Source organism: Leptonychotes weddellii, chromosome 5 (assembly GCF_054177405.1).
Source record: "Leptonychotes weddellii isolate Sample4059 chromosome 5, ASM5417740v2, whole genome shotgun sequence".
Classification (NCBI taxonomy): Eukaryota; Metazoa; Chordata; class Mammalia; order Carnivora; family Phocidae; genus Leptonychotes; species Leptonychotes weddellii.
Genome location: NC_138373.1, coordinates 107,153,953 through 107,174,693, shown reverse-complemented (window position 1 = coordinate 107,174,693; position 20,741 = coordinate 107,153,953). Strand labels below are relative to the sequence as shown.

The following is a 20,741-nucleotide window of genomic DNA, read 5'->3' as shown; positions in this document are numbered from 1 at the left end:
TTTTTTTTAAGATTTTATTTATTTATTTGAGACAGAGAGAATGAGAGAGACAGAGAGCACATGAGAGGGGGGAGGGTCAGAGGGAGAAGCAGGCTCCCTGCCGAGCAGGGAGCCCGATGCGGGACTCGATCCAGGGACTCCAGGATCATGACCTGAGCCGAAGGCAGTCGCTTAACCAACTGAGCCACCCAGGCGCCCGATCCCATTCTCTTTTATGACTAAGCAATATTCCATTGTGTGTGTGTGTGTTTATATATATATATACATCTTTGCCCATTCATCTATTGGTGGATATTTGGGTTGCTTAGATATCTTTGCTACTGTAAATAATGCTACAATAAACATAGGGGTGCACATATCTTTTCTAATTAGTGCTTTTCTTTTCTTTTTTAAATTTTTAAAAAGATTTTATTTGTTTGAGAAAGAGCGAGAGAGAGAACACAGAAGGAGAGGGAGAAGCAGAATCCCCACTGAGCAGGGAGCCTGACATGGGGCTCAATCCCAGGACCCCAAGATCATGACCCAAGCTGAAGGCAGACGCCTAACCAACTGAGCCACCCAGGCGCCCCAGTGCTTTCGTTTTCTTTGGGTAAATACCCAGTAGTGGAATTATTGAATCATATGGTATTTCTATTTTAATTTTTTGAGGAAACTCCTTACGGTTTTCCACAGTGGCTGCACCAATTTACATTTCCACCAACAGTCCACAAGGGTTCTTTTTTCTCTACATCCTCACCAACACCTATTATTTCTTGTCTTTTTCATTTTAGCCATTCTGACAGGTGGAAGGTGGAAGAATAAATTCTCAAAAGGGTACCTAACAGCATAGCAAATGCTATATAAACACTAGCTATTATTATTCCCTTTTTCCTGATGAGAAAACTAATGTTAAATAAATCGAGCAGATAGTAAGAACTCAAAAAACATAACTTCCTTTGCTTTCTCCCCTTACATCTTAGCTCCTTCTGGTGTTGCCCTCCTTAGTGGTCCTGAAATTCAAACAGGGGACTCCCAAATATCCCAAAGAAGTCAGTTCCTAAAGGTAGCAATGAGAAAACTGAGAAACCTCCATTAAACAGTCCAGACGGATATGGTTCTGGAAAAGAGCACTCCCCAGAGCACTCTTGTCATTATTATCAAAGACCTTCCCAGTAACAAAACTCACCCTACCCAAAACAAGATGCATAAGGATTATGAAAATCAACTAAGATCTGTGCAGGAAACCAGATTTCAAGGAATATTCAAATAAGTATGATCTGTCCAGAGCCCATTTTGACCACTTTGCCCACAGAAGCTGAAAGACCATGATCATTTTCGAGATTAGGCTAATAATAACTTACTAGAGACTCTATTCTCTCCCTGTTCTCCTACTGTTACTGCAAACATAAAATTCATGAAAATGATGGTTTTTAAGTGACATGATATCTTTGTGATTATAGACTGCCCACCCAGTCCACATTTGCAATGAGGTGTATCTTTACCAGGTAAGATTGATTGGCAGATCTGCACATTAGTATCAGACAGGCTCCTTTTATACTTGTAAAGCTCTCCATGATTCTGCAAGATTCCTCTAATTCAGATTTTAGCATTCCCGGGTGTTCTATTTGAGAGACTGAATATACAAACAGTGGCCAGACCATATATAAAAACAGAACTCTGAGGGCTGCTGGGTGGCTCAGCTCGTAGAACATGCAACTCAGGGTTGTGAGTTCAAGCCCTAAGTTGGGGGTAGAGTTTATGTAAAAACAAAAACAAAACAGAATTGTGACCTACAACCTGAAGAAGCCAACCCAGTTAACCAATCCCCTTATCTGTAATAAACAGCTCAGGAAGCCAGCCTGCTATAAGTCAGATTTGCAGAAGTCAGACCTGCAGAAGTCAGACCATTGTCTCTAGTAACCCCTGTAACAATTGGCCCCAAATGGCCAGGACTTGATTAATAAATATAGCTTCCCCAGATTTTGTGGCCACTTCCAATTTAGGACCAACCAGAGAAAGCCAAATATGCGCTCCTAACCAATCACACAGAATGCCCCTACTCCTATTTATCCCAACTACAACTTTCCCGTTGCAAAAAGCCTTGAATTAACGCATACCTGAAACGTCCCTTCGCCCCCACTATAAAGCTTCCTGCATCCCTTTGAGTCTCTGCCAAAACTCAAGTGTCTGCAGCTGACCCCCCTTGCTATACAGCAAGCTCTGAATAAATAGCCTTTGATTTTCTTATTTGGTTGGTCTTCGTTTATTTCCACATATTGGACCTAGTAATTCTATGAAGAATTAATTTCCAAACCCTCTCAAAAAGACATTGGCTTAGGGGGGCCTGGGTGTCTCAGTCGTTTGTCGGCCTTGGGCTTGGGTCATTATCCCAGGGTCCTAAGATCGAGCCCTGCATTGGGCTCCTTGCTCAGCGGGGAGCCTGCTTCTCCCTCTGCCTCTGCCTGCAGCTCTGCCTGCTTGTGCTCTCTCTCTGAAATGAATAAAATCTTAAAAAAAAAAAAAAAGATATTGCTTTGCATTGTTTAAATGCGTTATTTCTAAAACATTCATAAAGTTAGCGAGAAACATTTTTTACTTCATCTTAATAACCTAAGCCAATATGCTCAAGGGCTCACCTTTCTGTAGGAGACCTTTCTTCCTGAAATGGGAGCGGCTTTCTTCTACCCACCAGAGCAGCTGACCTAGTGAGGACGCCAAAAGGCCGAGACCACGCCGCGCTCAGGCCAACCCCCAAGTGGGAACTACAATTCCCAGCGGCCCGTGCAGACGCCAGACCGCGGGCACAGTGCGCCTGCGCAGTGTCAGAGGCTCTGGCTGTGTGGTTCCCGCCAATTCTTGCCGTAACACTGCGGACGTTGAGTCCCGCGCTCCATGGCGACGTTTGACCCAGCCGAGCTGCCTGAGCTGCTTAAGCTTTACTACCGGAGGCTTTTTCCCTACGCCCAGTACTATCGTTGGCTCAACTATGGCGGAGGTGATGGAAGCCGGGAGCGGAGTGGGTAGTTCGGCGGGGAGGGCGAGGAGGTTCTGGGAGGGCACCTTGGAACGACAATATGAAGTGCCTCCTGTGCGCTAGGCATTGTGCCGGGCGCCTTCGCGCATTATCTCGAGCCCTCCCCGCCACCTCAGAAGTATAAATGGGCCGAGAGAGGTTACGGTAACCAGCCTCCGGCCACACAGTAAAAGAGCCGCTGCTCCTACCACTACGTGGTGGGACTCACATTCAGTGCCCCGTTTACCTACCGCGGTGCCTGAGTCAGGGAGATTACTGGGTCGTAGCTTGAAGCTGCAGAGGCGTGTTCTGTATCAGGGACAGCGGGGCATCTCCCGGAAGACGAGAGGTACTGAACTCTTCGCAGCTGAACTTAGTAGTGTCCACCGAGGAGAGACAGGGGACATTACATCTTTAAAATATTTCTGCATATTTTTCCTCATTTTTACTTTCCTATCAGATGCAGGATGGTAAGCCCCTTCAGATTGGGAACTAGGTCTTTTTTTTTTCTTTTTAACGTGTAACACAGTGTTGGGCACAGAGGGCTCATTAAAAATATCTTATCATTGGTTAATGTTTTAATGCCCCGAGCTGAATAAATTACCAAATTAACTTTAAAATTGTATATTTATTTTGCAGTAATAAAGAATTACTTTCAACACCGTGAATTTTCATTCACATTGAAAGATGATATTTACATTCGCTACCAATCCTTCAACAACCAGAGTGATCTGGAAAAGGAGATGCAGAAAATGAATCCATACAAGATTGATATAGGCGCGGTATATTCCCACAGAGTAAGAAATCCGTTTTTTATGTATTTTAGTTTTGTTGTTTAAACCAAGAATGGATTGGTGCTCCCATTGTTTTGAGGTTAAATTTTTAGAGTTTATTCTAGTTGAGTCCCACTTTAACTTTTTGCAAGTAGATTGCAGTATTTTTTGTTCTTTGATATTCTACATTACTGACTGGAAATCATTTGGAAGTGAGTTGGTTGTATTCTCACTAGGACAAAAATATTGAGTATCTGGCCAAAAGAGTAAATGAGGAAGTCAGCATGGTTTAAAGGAGCGTATTTTAAAAGAATTACATTGTCTTCCAGCATTGGAGGTGTTTTATTTTGTTTTGTTTTTGTTTTTGCATTTTTTTATTTTATTATTTTTGGTTTTTAAGTAATCTCTATATCCAATGTGACCCGGAGATCTAGAGTCACATGCTCTACCAACTGAGCCAGGCCAGCACCCCATGGAGTTATTCTTGATTCCTCTATTTCTCTCATACTCCTATATCTATTCCATTAGGAAATCTCTTTAGCTCTACCAAAATAGTATCTGAAATCCAACCACTGGTACCAGTGCTACTACCATCCTCATCATCTTTCATCTGAATTACTGTAAAAACTTCCTAACAATTTGCTCCTATAGACTCCAGAGTCTATTCTCAACACAGTTGCCAGAGCACTCCTTTTAAAACAAGTTAGATTCTGTGATTCCTCTGCTCAAAACCATTCTCTAATGGCTCCCATTTCACTCAGAGTAAAAGCGCCTCTCTCCCCCCTCACTCACTCTGCTCCTGCCACACTGACCCTTGCTCAGGCAGTTTCCAGTGCCCAGAACCCATTTCCCCAGATATCTCCTTGGTTCCTTCCCTCACCTCCTCAAGTCTTCACTCAGTGAGGCCTACTGCAACCTGCCACTCCTCTTACCCATTGCCACTGATATAGTCTAAATGTCTAGAATAGTGCCTGGCAGAGAGAGTGAACCATAAGTATTTGATGAATGAATGAACATACCAAAATTGCCCTTCTTTCTCTCCTTAAAAATACACACAAGGGGTGGGGGAGAGGCACCTGGGTGGCTCAGTTGGTTAAGCATCTGCTTTTTGCCTTCAACTCCGGTCGTGGTCCCAGGGTCCTGGGATCAGGCTCCCTGCTCAGTGGGGAGTTTGCTTCTCTCTCTCCCTCTGCCCCTCTCCCCTGCTCGTGCTTTCTCTCTTGCTTTTGCTTGCCCTCTATCTCTCTCTCTCAAGTAAATAAATTTAATAAAAAATCTAAAAAAAAAAAAAAAATACACACATGGGGGAGAAACACACTCATGGGATAATAGCTTTTGTATGGAGCTTTTTCTTTTTTTTTCCCTAAGATTTATTTATTTATTTTAGAGAGAGAGAGAGAGAGAGAGTGCACACGCCTAGCAGGGAGAGTGGCAGAGGGAAAGAATCTCAAGCAGTCTGCGCAGAGCATGGAGCTCAACGCCAGGCTTGACCTGGTGACCCTGAGATCATGACCTGATCCAAAATCAAAAATCAGACACTTAACTGAATGAACCACCCAGGTGCCCCAGGCTTTTTTTTTTAAGGGTCTCCTACTCCCATTATTTTCTGCTCCCCAGAGGCAACTACTTTCTTTTTAGCTGATTCTTAAGGTATTTGCCCCTTGTGTGTAAATAACATTTTAATATTTCTTTCATTTTCCATTTTAAGCATTATCTACTGACCTTCTACTCTGGCAGATAAGGATTTAGCTTTTTTTTTTTTTTTTTACCTCACTGCTTACCTTCCCATTTCCACATGTCCTAATATGTTTGTTAGATTAAAAATCAGGATTAGATCACTAACTCAACCCCAGACTTCTTACCAATTGTCTAAATCTCCCCATGTATTCAGATCTATCAGGTAGTTTGTCAGTTTCATCCTGAAGAAATTTCACTGGCAGCTTTCTGACCTCCAACCTGGACTGATGGCTCTCTCTAAGCCTCATGGATAAATATGGTCTTGTAATCACCCCGGTTTCCTTTCATCTCTCTCCCATTTTGGATCCTGTGTTGCCCAAATCCTTTGTTCTCTTTTTGGTTTACTTCCTCTTTAAGGTAGAGCACATCTTCCAGGAGCTTCCAGAGAAAAGGTGCATGGAAAAGAAAATATTGGACACTTTCTGTATCTGGAAAATGACTTCATTCTACCTTTATGCTTAACTAATGGTTGAGTTTGTAAATCAGTTTCCCTTAGAATTTTGCATGGTATGCTAGTTTCCAGTGTTGCTGTTAAGAAGACTAATGCCATTCTGGGGCGCCTGGGTGGCTCAGTCATTAAGCGTCTGCCTTCAGCTCAGGTCACGATCCCAGGGTCCTGGGATCGAGCCCCACATCGGGCTCCCCGCTCTGCGGGAAGCCTGCCTCTCTCTCTCCCACTCCCCCTGCTTGTGTTCCCTCTCTCGCTGTGTCTCTCTCTGTCAAATAAATAAAATCTTTAAAAAAAAAAAAAAAGAAGACTAATGCCATTCTGATTCTTGCTCCACTGTGTTGGACCTGAAAGCTCTTAGGATTTTCTACCTATCCCCTCTGTTCTAATGTACTAAAATTTCACAATGATGTGCCTTGGCGTGCATCTTTTTCACCTATTGTGCTAGATACTTGATGGGCTCTTATGATCATGAACTCATGTCCTTCAATGCTGGGAAATTTCCTTTTAAGATTTTATTTTGAAGTTTAAAAAAAAAAAGATTTTAAGTAATCCCTGTACCCAACATGGGGCTCGAACTTACAACCCAGAGATCAAGAGTCATGCTCTACCGACTGAAACAGCCAGGCACCCACACCTATCTTTTCTTTCTTAAATACAATTTTTTCTATCTATAATTTTTCTTTGGTCTCTCTAGAAATCCAAAAGTCCGATGTTATGTGTCTTGGACTGGTCCACTAATTATTTTTTTTTCCTCCTATTTTCTATTTTTTTGTTCTTTTACTCTACTTGCTGAGGAATTTCCTCAGAGGTTTTCACTTCTGCTATTATATTTTAATTTCCAAGAATTTTTTTAGAGCATCTTGTACTTTTTTTATTGATATGTCTTATCTTTCTGAGGATATCAATGATAGTTTGTTTTCTGTTGTACAGTCTGTTTTCTCAAAGTTGCTTTTATTTTCCTGTTTTTTCTCTTTCTTATTAGAGGCTTTCCTCATAAGTCTGGTAATTTCTTGCATGCTGTTTATATTTAAAAATAGAGTACTAAAAAAGCTGATTGGAAGTTGTGTATACATGGCTGAGATTTCTTTATTACAGGGTGATCTGGCTGGGCCATTTTGGGGGGAAGAAGCTCCAACGTCAGTTTCTCTAGATCTTTGCTTGAATGAAAACTCCACTAGCACAGAGATCTTTGTTTTGATCACTGATCTTCTATTCCAGAGCCTATAATAGTGCCTGACATTCCTGATCAGATTCTTCAGAGAGGAATCTTCTGGTCTCCTGTCTGGGGTGGCAGTGATAGGATATAGAAGTGGGGGAGAGGGATCTTAACTTCCCACACGTAGATGTCCACTTAATCCCCTGTATGTCAGTACAATACACTTTCTTCAACTGTGCTTTTGTTCCTAACCCCCATCCCAGTCCAGAGAGACCCACTGTTTGAGGTTCTCCAGATAATAATTCAGGTGTCTTTACCAGGGAAATGAAAGCATAGTCACCTGGCTCTGCTCAGTAAATGGAGGAATCTGGGGAACTAACTGCTTTATAAGCAGATTTTTAACTGATAACTCCTATTTTTAATCTTAGCTTCACCGCTACCTCTCTCTCTCTTCCCCCCCCCCCAGGGATACCCATTGTCACCTGAGTTTTTGGGGGATGCTGAGGTGTAAATTGGATTGCTTCTTATCTTTCCTTACTGAGAGCTTAAGATTCAGCTCTTATGGGTATTCTTATAAAAATTGTGGTATTTTCTCCTCTCTAGTACTTTTTAATTTTTTTTTATTTTTAAAAAAAAATTTTCCCTGTGGTCCTTTTTTAAAAGACTTAATGCATTTCTTAAGAAAACCTTTACTATCATTTTTGTGCAGGTCTGGAAAGAGCAAGATAAGTATCTGTATTCAGTCTGCTTTATATATACCAGGTAGCCCCTAGCCTCAAAGGAGGCTACCTGTATACAGGTTGAGCCAAAGGCTCAGTTCAAACTAACTGAGATCTTCTGAATTATTGAAAATTTTTAAATACATTTTTGTTACTTATATGTCCAGTAATAATTAAAGGTCTTTAAAACAATAGGGCATTAATTATTTGCATGTACTTTTCCTTATCAGAAACCTAAAAAAGCTTTATTATGATTTCTATTGATTAACAAATATTATTCAATGTTACATATCAACTATATCTCAGTAGAACTGGTAAAAAACAAATATCTGTGGTAATATATATTTATCAAAACCTGTTTTAGGTAGATGAAATTTACATTGTCATCAATCTGGACGTATAGAATCCAAATTAATGAACTTTAACTGAGTAGAGTTGGCATTATATTATGGTTTTTTCATTCCTCTTTGGCCACTTTCTTTGTGTGGATAGAAAATAGCATAATTGGCAGCATGATAGCTCTTATCAAAACTGAATGATATTTTTCCTTACAGCCCAATCAACACAATACAGTGAAGCTAGGAGCTTTCCAGGCTCAGGAAAAAGAACTGGTGTTTGACATTGACATGACAGACTATGATGATGTGAGGAGATGTTGTAGGTAAGCACTACATGCCCTGCTGGTAGGGTGGGTGATATCACTGACAGTGAATAATGATGCCTCTGCTCCAGTTCTGCAGACATATGTTCTAAGTGCTGGACCCTCATGACGATGGCCATACGCATAATCGACCGAGCATTGAAGGGCAAGTATTGGCAGTGTCTGAGTGGGGTCAGATGCAAGAATCTGTTTGAGTATTTGTCTATCTATACCATTTTATAATCAAATCTCATAGATTTCTAACATGTTTCCTTGAAACATATGGCTGGAAAATAAAAGATGATTAGAATAAAGTTGTAGTTGAAACTCTAATAAAGCTGTTGATCAAACCAGTGAATTTTTTCCCAAATCAGTCAGCAGCTCTGTGTGCTACAAACTGTCCTAGGTGAGGGAAATATGAAAGATAATGATCGCCTCAAGTAGGTTATACAGTCTAAGAAGGAGACAAATAAAATTGAGGATTATATTTAGAACAGCAGGAGTACATACAGGAATGGAAAGAGATTGGATCAGAAAAGGTGATGATAAGGATGATAATGATATTAAAAATAGCTAACTCTCGGGGCACCTGGGTAGCTCAGTTGGTTAAGCCTCCAACTCTTGATTTCAGCTCAGGTCATGATCTCAGAGTCCTGGGATATAGCCCCACACTGGGCTCCAGGCTGGGCAAGGAGCCTGCTTCGGATTCTCTCTCTCTCCCTCTGCCCCTCCCCACCCCTGTGCATGCACACTCACTCGCTCTCTCTCTCTCTCTCAAAAAAAAAAAGCTAACTTTTGTCCTTGCTTCAGCAGCACATACACTAAAAAGAGCTAACTTTTTTTTTAAGATTTTATTTACTGGGGCACCTGGGTGGCTCAGTTGTTAAGCGTCTGCCTTCGGCTCAGGTCATGATCCCAGAGTTATGGGATTGAGCCCTACATCGGGCTCCCTGCTCAGCTTTGCATCGGGCTCCCTGCTCAGCGGGAAGCCTGCTTCTCCCTCTCCCACTCCCCCACTTGTGTTCCCTCTCTCGCTGTGTCTCTCTCTGTCAAATAAATAAATAAAATCTTTTAAAAATTTTTAAAAAATAAATAAATAAAGATTTTATTTATTTATTTGGCAGAGAGAGCACAAGCAGGGGGAGCGGCAAACAGAGGGAGACAGAGAAGTAGGCTTCCCGCTGAGCAGAGAGCCTGACGTGGGGCTCGATCCCAGGACCCTAGGATCATGACTGGAGCCCAAGGCAGACACTTAACAAAATGAGCCATGCAGGTGCCCCGAGAGCTAACTCTTAAGAAAAGAAAAAAAAAAAATAGCTAACTCTTAGGGTGCTTATTATGTACCAGGCACTGTTCTAAACACTTTAAATTTATTAACTTTTTTAATATCCCTAGATGGGGTCTTAAATGATAAACGGCAATTGGTCAGGAAGAGAAATGGAAATGCTGGGGCGTGAAGAAATTCTTGGCAGAGAGAATAGGATAGGTATAGACATGAAGGCAAGACCATGGGAGACACAGGAAACTACACATAATTTAGTATAGTTAAGGTGAGTACATGTGGATAAGAGGTAAAAATGAAGCCAAGGAAGTAAGCAAGAACCAGGAGTTTGTAAATTTATTTATAGATTTTAAAACCTATTATTTCTCCTCTCCTCAGAGGACTTTGGATTTAAGCATCGTCTCTGGGTCTATTCTGGAAGGAGAGGTGTTCATTGTTGGGTCTGTGATGAATCAGTTAGAAAATTGTCCTCTGCAGTACGTTCTGGGATAGTTGAGTATTTGAGTCTTGTAAAGGTAAGATCTCAATAATACTTTACATTTCTTTGTTTGCTAGATGTTATCAAGCCTGAAATGTTTAGTGAAAAAAATGAAACTATCTTTTATAGCATCCACATTCCAGAGTAGATGATCTTAGCAGATCAAATAATCATAGTAGCTACATTTTTAAAAAATCTTTCATATTTTGCTATAAGTATCCTCCTTTGTAGCAAAAGGAAAATTACTTTTCTGGTTCAGTTATGTCAAGCAAAGTTAACCCAGAAAGTTACAGGTATTGAGACTATATAAAACACCATCTAAACTTCTATATTTTGACAGAATTTAATCAATATCTTTAGAACACATAAAAAAATTTATTTCATTTGTGTCATATACATGAAGTTCTTTTTTGATGGTTTCTTTTTCAGGGTGGTCAAGACGTTAAAAAGAAAGTCCACCTAAGTGAAAAAATTCACCCTTTTGTCAGGTCTGTTGGAAAAGACTCCATGCAGTTTAAGTTGTGTCTGATTTACCTACTTGTGCTTTTAGAATTACATTGTTACCAATTTTCTCTCTTGGGGTAACATTTTACAGATAATAATAGCTAAAGTTAATTGAACGGCTCTTTCATGCTGCAGTATTCATGATAGGTGCTTTACAAATGCTCTCATTGGTCTTAACAACTTCATGAGGGACATGATGGTACCTCCATTTATAGCTGAAGTAGGATTTAGAAAGATTGTATAATTTCTTTGGTACCACACAATTGTTAAATTTTTAAGATTCTTGTCCTAATCTGCCTAAATTCAAAACCCATACTCTTTCCACTAAATTCACTACTTCTCTAGGTGAAAAGAGCATTGCAATGAGTAAGAATCTCTATTCTGTGGCTTCCTAAGACCCTGACAAAATATTAGAGCCTCTATTTCCTTAAATGTATCATGGGGAAAACAACATCTGCTCCATCTCTCTCAGAGTTGTGGCAAAGATAAATGAAACAATAGATGTGAAATCTGTTTGCAAACTGCTAAGCACTACATAATTGTTGAGATGTTAAAGCAAGTAATTCAGAGTAGGAACTGTAGACTCTATCCCCCACACTACTACTGATGTATTATTATGTTGTCCTGGCCTGGTTGCTTTCTACCCTTGTTACATATTTATGATGCTATTAACCTGCTAAGTTGTAGAGTTTAAGAAGCAAACATTTCTTGAATATCTATTCTGAGCCAGGTACTATACTAGGTTCTTCCCCCTTAGAATGCCTTAATTAACTCTCATAACCCTTTGAAGGCACATTATTCCCATTTTACATAGCTGATTTCTGTTTGTTAGCTAATTCTGTTTGTCTTCTTATTAGACTAATATATGCTCATTAAAAAAAAAAATTAATAGAAGCAAGTACTAGCCTCCCAAATGGCAAGAAAAACTATGTGGTGTATGTGTTACTAATAGTATTAGGACTGTGCTATTGTTATTCCTACAGCAAATCTATAAACATAATAAAAAAATACTTTGAAGAATATGCCTTAGTTGATCAAGATATTCTTGAAAATAAAGAAAGCTGGGATAAGATTTTAGCCCTTGTTCCTGAAAATATCCTTTCCCAAGGCTATTTCTATATGAGCTACATGTATTGATCTATGGTATTATAAATGTGTTCTGCCTACATATTCTCATATACTTTTTTTTTAAGAGATTTTCTTTTTTTTTTTTTTAAAGATTTTATTTATTTATTTGAGAGAGAGAATGAGATAGAGCGAGCATGAGAGGGGGGAGGGTCAGAGGGAGAAGCAGACCCCCTGCCGAGCAGGGAGCCTGATGCGGGACTCGATCCCGGGACTCCAGGATCATGACCTGAGCCGAAGGCAGTCGCTTAACCAACTGAGCCACCCAGGTGCCCTTCTCATATACTTTTATAAGTTTAATCTTTTTACACAAAACATCTCCTGTTTTTCTGCATTTTATTATGTCTTATCTGGAATACAGTAAGAAATGAGACCTTTTGGGGGGTGCCTGGGTGGCTCAGTCGTTGAGCGTCTGCCTTCGGCTCAGGTCATGATCCCGGGGTCCTGGGATCGAGCCCCGTGTCGGCCTCCCTGCTCTGCAGGAAGCCTGCTTCTCCCTCTCCTGCTCCCCCTGCTTGTGTTCCCTCTCTGGCTGTCTCTCTCTCTGTCAAATAAATAAAATCTTTAAAAAAGAAATGACACCTTTTTGGAAATAAATTTCCTCATTTTGGAAGTTGATCCTCATAGAATTAATGGATACTTAAAGAATGCTGGATCATTAAGTCAAAATATGTACAGACCAGGGAAAGGTTTTACATTAAACCATACAGTTATTTTGGCATTCTTTCTGTCATATCGCTATATATTTTTACAGGGGAATTTCTTAAGGATATGTGTTTAATTAATATTTGCTTTTTAGAAAACGATAATTACTTTCTAGAAACTTTTGATATCCTTGTGGTAATATATACTGAAACTAAGTTGTTCATCAGTGTGCTCTAAATGAGTGTGTTCCTTAATGATTCATCACCAATTCATGAGAATCTTCAGCAAAACTTCCAGAAGCATCACAATTCACTTCAGCGTTGGGAATATTTGAAGAAAGCCATCAGCTGTCAGGTATATTCCATTGAAATCTCTGTTATAAATTTAATAATGTAATTCTTAATTAAATTCTAATTGTTTTGCTTAGTAAGTTAAAGATCATTGAAAGCCATTTTTTTAACTTCTTAAAGAAATCCTCAAAAGTTCCTACTGATCCTCATGCTAGACTTGCATCTGCTTTTAGGATAATACTAAAAATGACAAATGTGGACCCTTGCTTGAATGGGAGATCATGCTCCAGTACTGTTTTCCACGGCTGGATATCAATGTTAGCAAAGGAATCAATCATTTACTGAAGAGCCCTTTTAGTGTTCATCCTAAAACAGGTACAATATATAGAAAGTAAAGAAAACTAGAAGAAAAATGAGTTATTTTTTATCTTAGTAAACGTCACTGGGTGTGAATACGTATGATGTCTGAGATATTAAAGGTTGAAAGACTTATCAGCTAATACCTGTTATTTTTTAATTGTCAATTAGTAGCTACCAAATGAGTTTCCACTACATAAATAATTTTCCTCTGGGTTTCTGAGGTTTAATGTTGGAACTATAGAGGAACTTAGAAATCACAGGACAACAGCTCTCCTCGTACAGATGGGAAAACAGTGGTCCAAGAGGTTAACGTGACTTGTTCACAGTCTTAAAACAAATTGTGTCAGAGCTAAGAACAGAATTCAGTTCTTAAAAGTTCTGGGACGCCTGGGTGGCTCAGTTGGTTAAGCGTCTGCCTTTGGCTCAGGTCATGATCCCAGGGTCCTGGGATCGAGTCCCACATTGGGCTCCTTGCTTAGCGGGGATCCTGCTTCTCCCTCTGTCTGCTGCTCCTCCTGCTTGTGCTTTCCCTCTCTCTCTCTGACAAATAAATAAATAAATAAAATCTAAAAAATGAAACAAACAAACAAAAAAAAACCCCTCAAAGTTCTGTGCTTTTCCCACTATGTCTCCTCCCTCAGTTCTTTTTCCATAGTTTTAGCTTTCCTCCTTCACATTTCTCTTAGATATGTTTTGATGGACTGAAACTGACTTTAAAATAAATATAACAGCTGCTATATTGACATAAACTTTGCTTCATCCAACCAGGAGACATATACAGTTGTATATAGTTGTCCTTTTTAGCATTTATAATCTAACTCTGCCACTCGCTGTGGGATGTTAGGCTAATTACTCTCTGTGCCTTGGTTTTCTCATCTATAAATGGAGATAATATAGTACCTACCTCAGTGGGTTATTGTGAAGATCTAAAATGTAAAGTGCTGGGGCGCCTGGGTGGCCCAGATGGTTGGGCATCTGCCTTCGGCTTGAGTCGTGTTCTCCGGATCCTGGAAACGAGCCCCATGTCGAGCTCCCGGCTCAGCAGAGTGTCTTCTTCTCCCTCTCCTTCTGCCTCTCCCCCTGCTTGTGCTCTCTCTCAAATGAATAAATCCTTAAAAAATTAATAAAAAAATAATGATAATAAAATGTAAAATGCTTAGAAAAGTGTCTGTCACACATTCAGTTCTCCTAAGTTGCCTAGTTTCCTTTAATAATCTGTAGTGATTCTCTAGTCCAAATATTTGAATCGCCTCTTTCCGAACCTATCAACTATATGTTTTCAGCTTCTTTGGGTAATAAGCTTAATATTTCTTTTTTTTTTAATTTATTTAAATTCAATTAATTAACATATAGTGTATTAGTTTCAGAGGTAGAATTCAGTGATTTATCAGTTCCATATAACACCCAATGCTTATTATATATTTCTTAATATTTTTTTAAACCTGACTCTAAAGCTATAGTGGGTATGCCCTTATTCTAAAATTCAGGGTTTGGGTAAATAAATATATTCATAAGTATATGCATTTTGATTGTATCCTTTTTCCCATTAAGTAGCTGCAGTCTTTTTACTCTTCAAACAGCAACTCCCAGTTCTCTTAATTATTCTACTTGTTATTTACCTGGCATTCTTTAGATTCATTATCTCATTTCTGAGATGTAATGAATGTTATGAGGTATCCCAGGTGTGGATATTGTGAAAGGGTAGTATAATGCTATCTATTTTATTTCCAAAATGCTTTCTAAAGATGCCCAACACGCCTGGGTGGCTCAGTCGTTAAGCGTCTGCCTTCGGCTCAGGTCATGATCCCAGGATCCTGGGATCGAGCCCCGCATCAGGCTCCCTGCTCAGCGGGAAACCTCCTTCTCCCTCTCCCTCTGCCTGCTGCTCCCCCATGCTTGTGCTCTCTCTCTCTCTGTCAAATAAATAAATAAAATCTTTTAAAAAGATGCCCAACATATAGGTGTCTGTTCTGATCTCAGCAAATAAACCAAGTTAATGAAATGAACTATATCTATGTTATTTCATTTTCAGGACTCACTAAATTTGATATCATTCTGTACTTACATATAAAAGGATATTAGGAAGAAGAAGATAGAAATAAAAGTAGAGATAAAAGCACTAGATAATAGCCCAACATTCTTTCATACCTATTTTTTTGGTTGTTTGTTTTTTTAACTTGTCTTCTTTTCAAGATTTTACTTATTTATTTGTCAGAATGAGAGTACAAGCAGGGAGAGCAGCAAGCAGAGGGAGGGGGAGAAGCAGACTCCCTGCTAAGCAGGGAGCCCGATGTGGGGCTCCATCCCAGGACCCTGGGATCATGGGCTGAGCTGAAGGCAGACCCTTAGCCAACTGAGCCACCCAGGCACCCTTATTTTTTTGGATTTTTAAGAGAAATTAAAAGCACAGCTAATGTGAAAGTAATTTCTAGCTATTGTTTTTAACAGATAAGTGTAACCCTTTTTCTTTTTTTTTTTTTAAAGATTTTATTTATTTATTTGACAGAGAGAGACACAGCGAGCAAGGGAACACAAGCAGGGGGAGTGGGAGAGGGAGAAGCAGGCTTCCCGCCAAGCAGGGAGCCCGATGTGGGGCTCGATCCCAGGACCCTGGGACCATGACCTGAGCCGAAGGCAGATGCTTAACGACTGAGCCACCCAGGCACCCCAGTCTAACCCTTTTTTCTAAGCCTTAGATTAAAATTTAGCCAAAATAACACATAGGATTATATTTTACAATCATCAGTTTATAACTTTTGGTTCTTACAGGTCGTATTTCTGTGCCTATTGATTTACAGAAAGTGGACCAGTTTGATCCATTTACTGTTCCAACCATAAGGTATGTTCCAGATCATTGATCATTCCATTTTTGTTTGTGATTATTACTCGGAATTTGAAGTAGATTGAATTAGATCCCTTTCAGAGACGCAGCTACTCTGAGGCTATATGATGATGCCGTAGTAAAGCAACATTTCCTAGTGAGTTCTACATAACACAGGCTGCTGTTCTCTAATAAACAGATTGTAAGTTCAAGTAAGTTTGAGAAATAACAACTTAAACAGACAAAATGTTCTTTACTGCAAAATTTCCCAGTTTTTATTATGCTGTTATGCATGGAAAACTCCAAGAAGAGATTGTGATTTTTAGAATATCCCAAATATAGGTGGTCACACAATTTTTTCACAGAAAATCTTGTGGGATTCTTGTGCTATCATACACTGAGTAATATTGACCAAGAACCAACTTTACAATTCTTATTCTAGGGTGCTGTGTGGCTCAATTGGTTAAGGGTACAACTCTTAATCTCAGCTCAGGTCTTGATCACTGGGTCATGAGTTTAGGCCCTGAGTTGGGCTCCACACTGTGCGTGGAGCTTACTTAAAAAAAAAAAAAAAAATTAAAATTCTCTTATTCTGGGGCACCTACCTGGCTTAGTTGGTAGGGTATATGATTCTTGATCTTGGGGTCATGAGTTCGAGCCTCACATTGAGTATGGAGTGAAAAAGTAAAAAAAAAAAAAAATCTCTTATTCTATTATTTGTAGCTCCATCTGCCATGAATTGGATGCCATTTCCATTAATGATGAGGGAAAGGAGGGAAACGAAGCCGAATCTGATATCAAACATAGAACCAGAGGTATGTTAATATATTGAAGTCTCACTTTAACATAATTTTCTTATAAAGACATCCTTCTGTCAGTCCGGTAATTAATTCTCCTTGGATTCAGCCCAGAATGGATACAATGTTTATCCTGAAACCAGCTCAGTTACAAATAATATCATAGCAATGTTTCTGTCCTTTCTTCATCAATTGCCCAAATGGTGTTGTTGAATCCGATTTGAGTCAACAGATAATTACTAAGCAACATTTAAATGCCAGGATCTATACTATAAGATTAAATAGTCAATTTGTGTGGGCGCCTGGGTGGCTCAGTTGGTTAAGCGACTGCCTTTGGCTCAGGTCATGATCCTGGGGTCCCGGGATCGAGTCCCGCATCGGGCTCCCTGCTCGGCAGGGAGTCTGCTTCTCCCTCTGACCCTCCTCCCTCTCATGCTCTCTGTCTCTCATTCTCTCTGTCTCAAATAATGAATAAAATCTTAAAAAAAAAAAAAAATAGTCAATTTGTGTTGATAGTTGACTCTCACAATCTTAGGTTCAACAATAACTTATTTAACAACTACTATGTATGCAGTACTTTTGTTCTTTGTTCTTGATGTATCCAAATGAGTGTTAGGGTAAATATATATCTAAACTGTGGTTGAATTGTATATTCAAGAATTTGAAGGAGCTGGGGAATTTATAAATCTTCCTGCTAATAGAAGCCAAATCTTCCAAAAAAAAAAAAGAAGCCAAATCTTCATAGGCCAATACCCAAGAGACACTCTATAGCTACAGAGCCAATAGAACTTCCTATGATGATAGAAATGTAATGCACTGCCCAGTGTGGTACTCATTAGCCACGTGTGGCACATTCCACTTGAATTGTGAGAAACCTGATTTTCAATTTCATTTAATTTTAAATAGCCACATGTGGCTAGTGACTGTTGTAACACAGTGCAGATCTGTGATCTCTGATTGACTTTTCTTGGTCAAATGTTGCTACCTTCTTTCAAAACCCAAGCTCAGATATCACTACATAAAACAAAAACAAAACAAACAAACAAATATCACTTCATCTATTCCAGCTCTAACATAATACCTAAACATAGTACATTCCACTATTAATGTTTGTAGAATGATTACAAGCATTCTGTCTAAAGTATTTGAGGGGCACCTGGGTCGCTCAGTCAGTTGGGCATCTGATTCTTGGTCTTGGCTCGGGTCATGATCTCAGGGTCATGGGATCGAGCCCCACGTCTGGCTCTGTGCTCATCGTGGAGTCTGCTTGTCCCTCTCCCTCTGCCCCTCCCCCGTCTCTCAAATAAAGAGTAAATAAAATCTTTTAAAAAAATAAAGTATTTGAAAAACATCTCCAACATGAAAAATCAGAATAAACTGGAAAAAGGAACTCAGAGAAAACAGATAATGCAAGGAACAAAGAAAACCCCTTTTTTTTTTTAAGTAATCCCTATGCCCAACATGGGGCTCAAACTCACAACTCAGAGATCAAGAGTCACATGTTCTACTAATTGGGCGAGCCAGGCACCCTGAAAACCTTTTTTTAAAAAAGTAATATCCTCAGAGAATAAGAGAAGATAGTGCATCCATGAAGCAAGATCAGAATGCTATGAAAAGAAACATTCAGAGAACAAGAAAGAGGTCTTAGAAATCAGAAACATAATCATTAGAAAACAAAATTCAGGGGAAGGGTTAGAAAAGGAAAGTTAAGATTTTCCAGAAAGTACTACAAAAAAAGATAAATTTGTTGTTGTTATTTTAAGGAGGAAAAAGATAAAGAAAATTAGAAGAATGGTTCAGGGGCGCCTCGGTGACTCAGTCGGTTAAGCGTCTGCCTTCAGCTCAGGTCATGATCCCAGGGTCCTGGGATCGAGTCCTGCATCGGCTCTTTGCTCAGCAGGGAGCCTGCTTCTCCCTCTGCCTGCCGCTCCCCCTACTTGTGCTCTCTTTCTATTTCTCTCTGACAAATAAATAAAATCTTAAAAAAAAAAAAAAAAGAATGGTTCAGGAGGTCTAAAAAGTGACTATGGGAGTTTTAGAAAAACAACAAACAGGGAGGGAAAAAAAATCCAAATTATATAGGAAACCATTGCAGAAATGAGCCCTTTATTGAAAAGGGTCAGCATTGGGGCACCTGGGTGGCTCAGTCGTTAAGCGGCTGCCTTCAGCTCAGGTCATGATCCCAGGGTCCTGGGATCAAGCCCCGCATCAGGCACCCTGCTTGGCGGGAAGCCTGCTTCTCCCTCTCCCACTCCCCCTGCTTGTGTTCCCTCTCTCGCTGTGTCTCTCTCTCTGTCAAATAAATAAATAAAATCTTAAAAAAAGAAAGAAAAGGGTCAGCATAATAAGAAAACAGACTGGCACCAAGGCACATCATTTTGAAATTTCAAAACACTGAGAATTAAGAAAAGATTTTAGCTTTCTGACCCCTGCCTACTTTTCCTCCCCACAAAAGCCACAGACCTAGGAAGAATGGCCTTGGATTTTTAATCATGGGAAGTGTTCATCTGTTAGAAGTAGGTGCTAGAAAAGAAAAAGTGGTTGCCATTCAAGAGGATGGAGAGGTCAGAATTAGAGCAGGAAGCTGCTATTTTTTCCAACCTGTTAGTACTATTTTATTTTTTTAACAACATGCATAATTACTTCAACACAATTTTTTCAACAATATTGTCTCTTGATGGACATCTTTTTCTTTTGTTCAGAGATTTTATTTTTTGAAGATTTTATTTATTTATTTGACAGAGAGAGCACAAGCTGGGGGAGCGGGAGAGGGAGAAGCAGGCTCCCTGCTGAGCAGGGAGCCTGACACAGGGCTGGATCCCAGGACCCTAGGATCATGACCTGAGCCCAAGGCAGTCGCTTAACCAACTGAGCCACCCAGGCGCCCCTGTTCAAAGATTTTAAAGAGAAATTTTCTGGGATGACTGGGTGGCTCAGTTGGTTAAGCATCTGCCTTCAGCTGAGGTCATGATCCCAGGGTCCTGGGATCGAGTCCCACATCGGGCTCCTTGCTCAGCGGGAAGCCTGCTTCTCCCTCTGCCTGCTGCTCGCTCTCTCTTGCTCTTGCTCACTGTCTGACAAATAAATAAATAAAATCTTTTAAAAAAATAAAATTAAAAAATAGAGAAATTTTATAATATAACTATTCAAAAATAAACTAAACTGCCTATCATTTCAAGTATTCATAAATAGCCTAATAGCCATCAGTCAGGGGTGCTTTAGAGATGGTGGGGGATTGGAATAAGTGATGTGTAAGTTCCTTACTATCACTTTAGCTTCTTGATTTTAAGCCTTTGTCCTTTTTCACACTAGTACCATTTATTCCTGCCCTTCTTCACAAATCCTGGAATGTTCTCTCCTATCTAATTGTATCTTTTTTCTTTTTCTTTTTTAAAGATTTTATTTATTTACTTATTTGGGAGAGTGCGAGCACGAGCAGGGGGAGTGTGGGCAGAGGGAGAGGCAGAGAATCTGAAGCAGACTCCGCACAGAGTGTGGAGCCCGACGTGGGGCTCGATCTCATGACCCTGAGATCATGACCTGAGTGGAAACCAAGAGTTGGATGCTTAACCAACTGAGCCACCCAGGCGCCCCTAATTATATCTTTTTTCTAAGACTGACTTCACAGCCACCTCGGTCAACATTGACTGGTGGATTCTTTGGCCTTATAATTATCCATATGCCTCTTTGGTCTTTTAATTATATATTGTTTTCTATTACTGCATTTAGGACTTGTTTTTCCAGTTCATTTAACAACTTCTTTTTTTTTTTTTTTTTTTTTTTTTTAAAGATTTTATTTATTTATTTGAGAGAGAGAGAATGAGACAGAGCACATGAGAGGGGGAGGGTCAGAGGGAGAAGCAGACTCCCTGCCGAGCAGGGAGCCCGATGCGGGACTCGATCCCGGGACTCCAGGATCATGACCTGAGCCGAAGGCAGTCGCTTAACCAACTGAGCCACCCAGGCGCCCC

At 39.9% G+C, this 20,741-nt stretch overlaps 1 protein-coding gene and 1 long non-coding RNA gene across 2 annotated transcripts in view; one reads left to right on the top strand and one right to left on the bottom strand.

The window, feature by feature from the left end:
- Positions 1-2,827: 2,827 nt before the first annotated feature.
- PRIM1 (DNA primase subunit 1) overlaps positions 2,828-20,741 on the top strand; it is a 22,871-nt gene continuing 4,957 nt past the window's right edge. The window contains exons 1-11 of the mRNA XM_081821898.1: positions 2,828-2,974; positions 3,632-3,789; positions 8,383-8,489; positions 8,561-8,634; positions 10,129-10,265; positions 10,658-10,716; positions 11,716-11,825; positions 12,768-12,856; positions 13,026-13,167; positions 15,922-15,991; positions 16,697-16,788. Coding sequence (XP_081678024.1) covers positions 2,872-2,974; positions 3,632-3,789; positions 8,383-8,489; positions 8,561-8,634; positions 10,129-10,265; positions 10,658-10,716; positions 11,716-11,825; positions 12,768-12,856; positions 13,026-13,167; positions 15,922-15,991; positions 16,697-16,788 — 1,141 coding nt within the window. The 5' untranslated portion in view covers positions 2,828-2,871. The remainder of the gene's footprint in view (positions 2,975-3,631; positions 3,790-8,382; positions 8,490-8,560; positions 8,635-10,128; positions 10,266-10,657; positions 10,717-11,715; positions 11,826-12,767; positions 12,857-13,025; positions 13,168-15,921; positions 15,992-16,696; positions 16,789-20,741) is intronic.
- LOC145721810 (uncharacterized) overlaps positions 12,791-20,741 on the bottom strand; it is a 16,300-nt gene continuing 8,349 nt past the window's right edge. Inside the window, exons 2-3 of the long non-coding RNA XR_014145723.1 lie at positions 14,057-14,263; positions 12,791-12,875 (exon numbers count right to left, since the gene is read on the bottom strand). This is a non-coding gene — a long non-coding RNA (uncharacterized LOC145721810). The remainder of the gene's footprint in view (positions 12,876-14,056; positions 14,264-20,741) is intronic.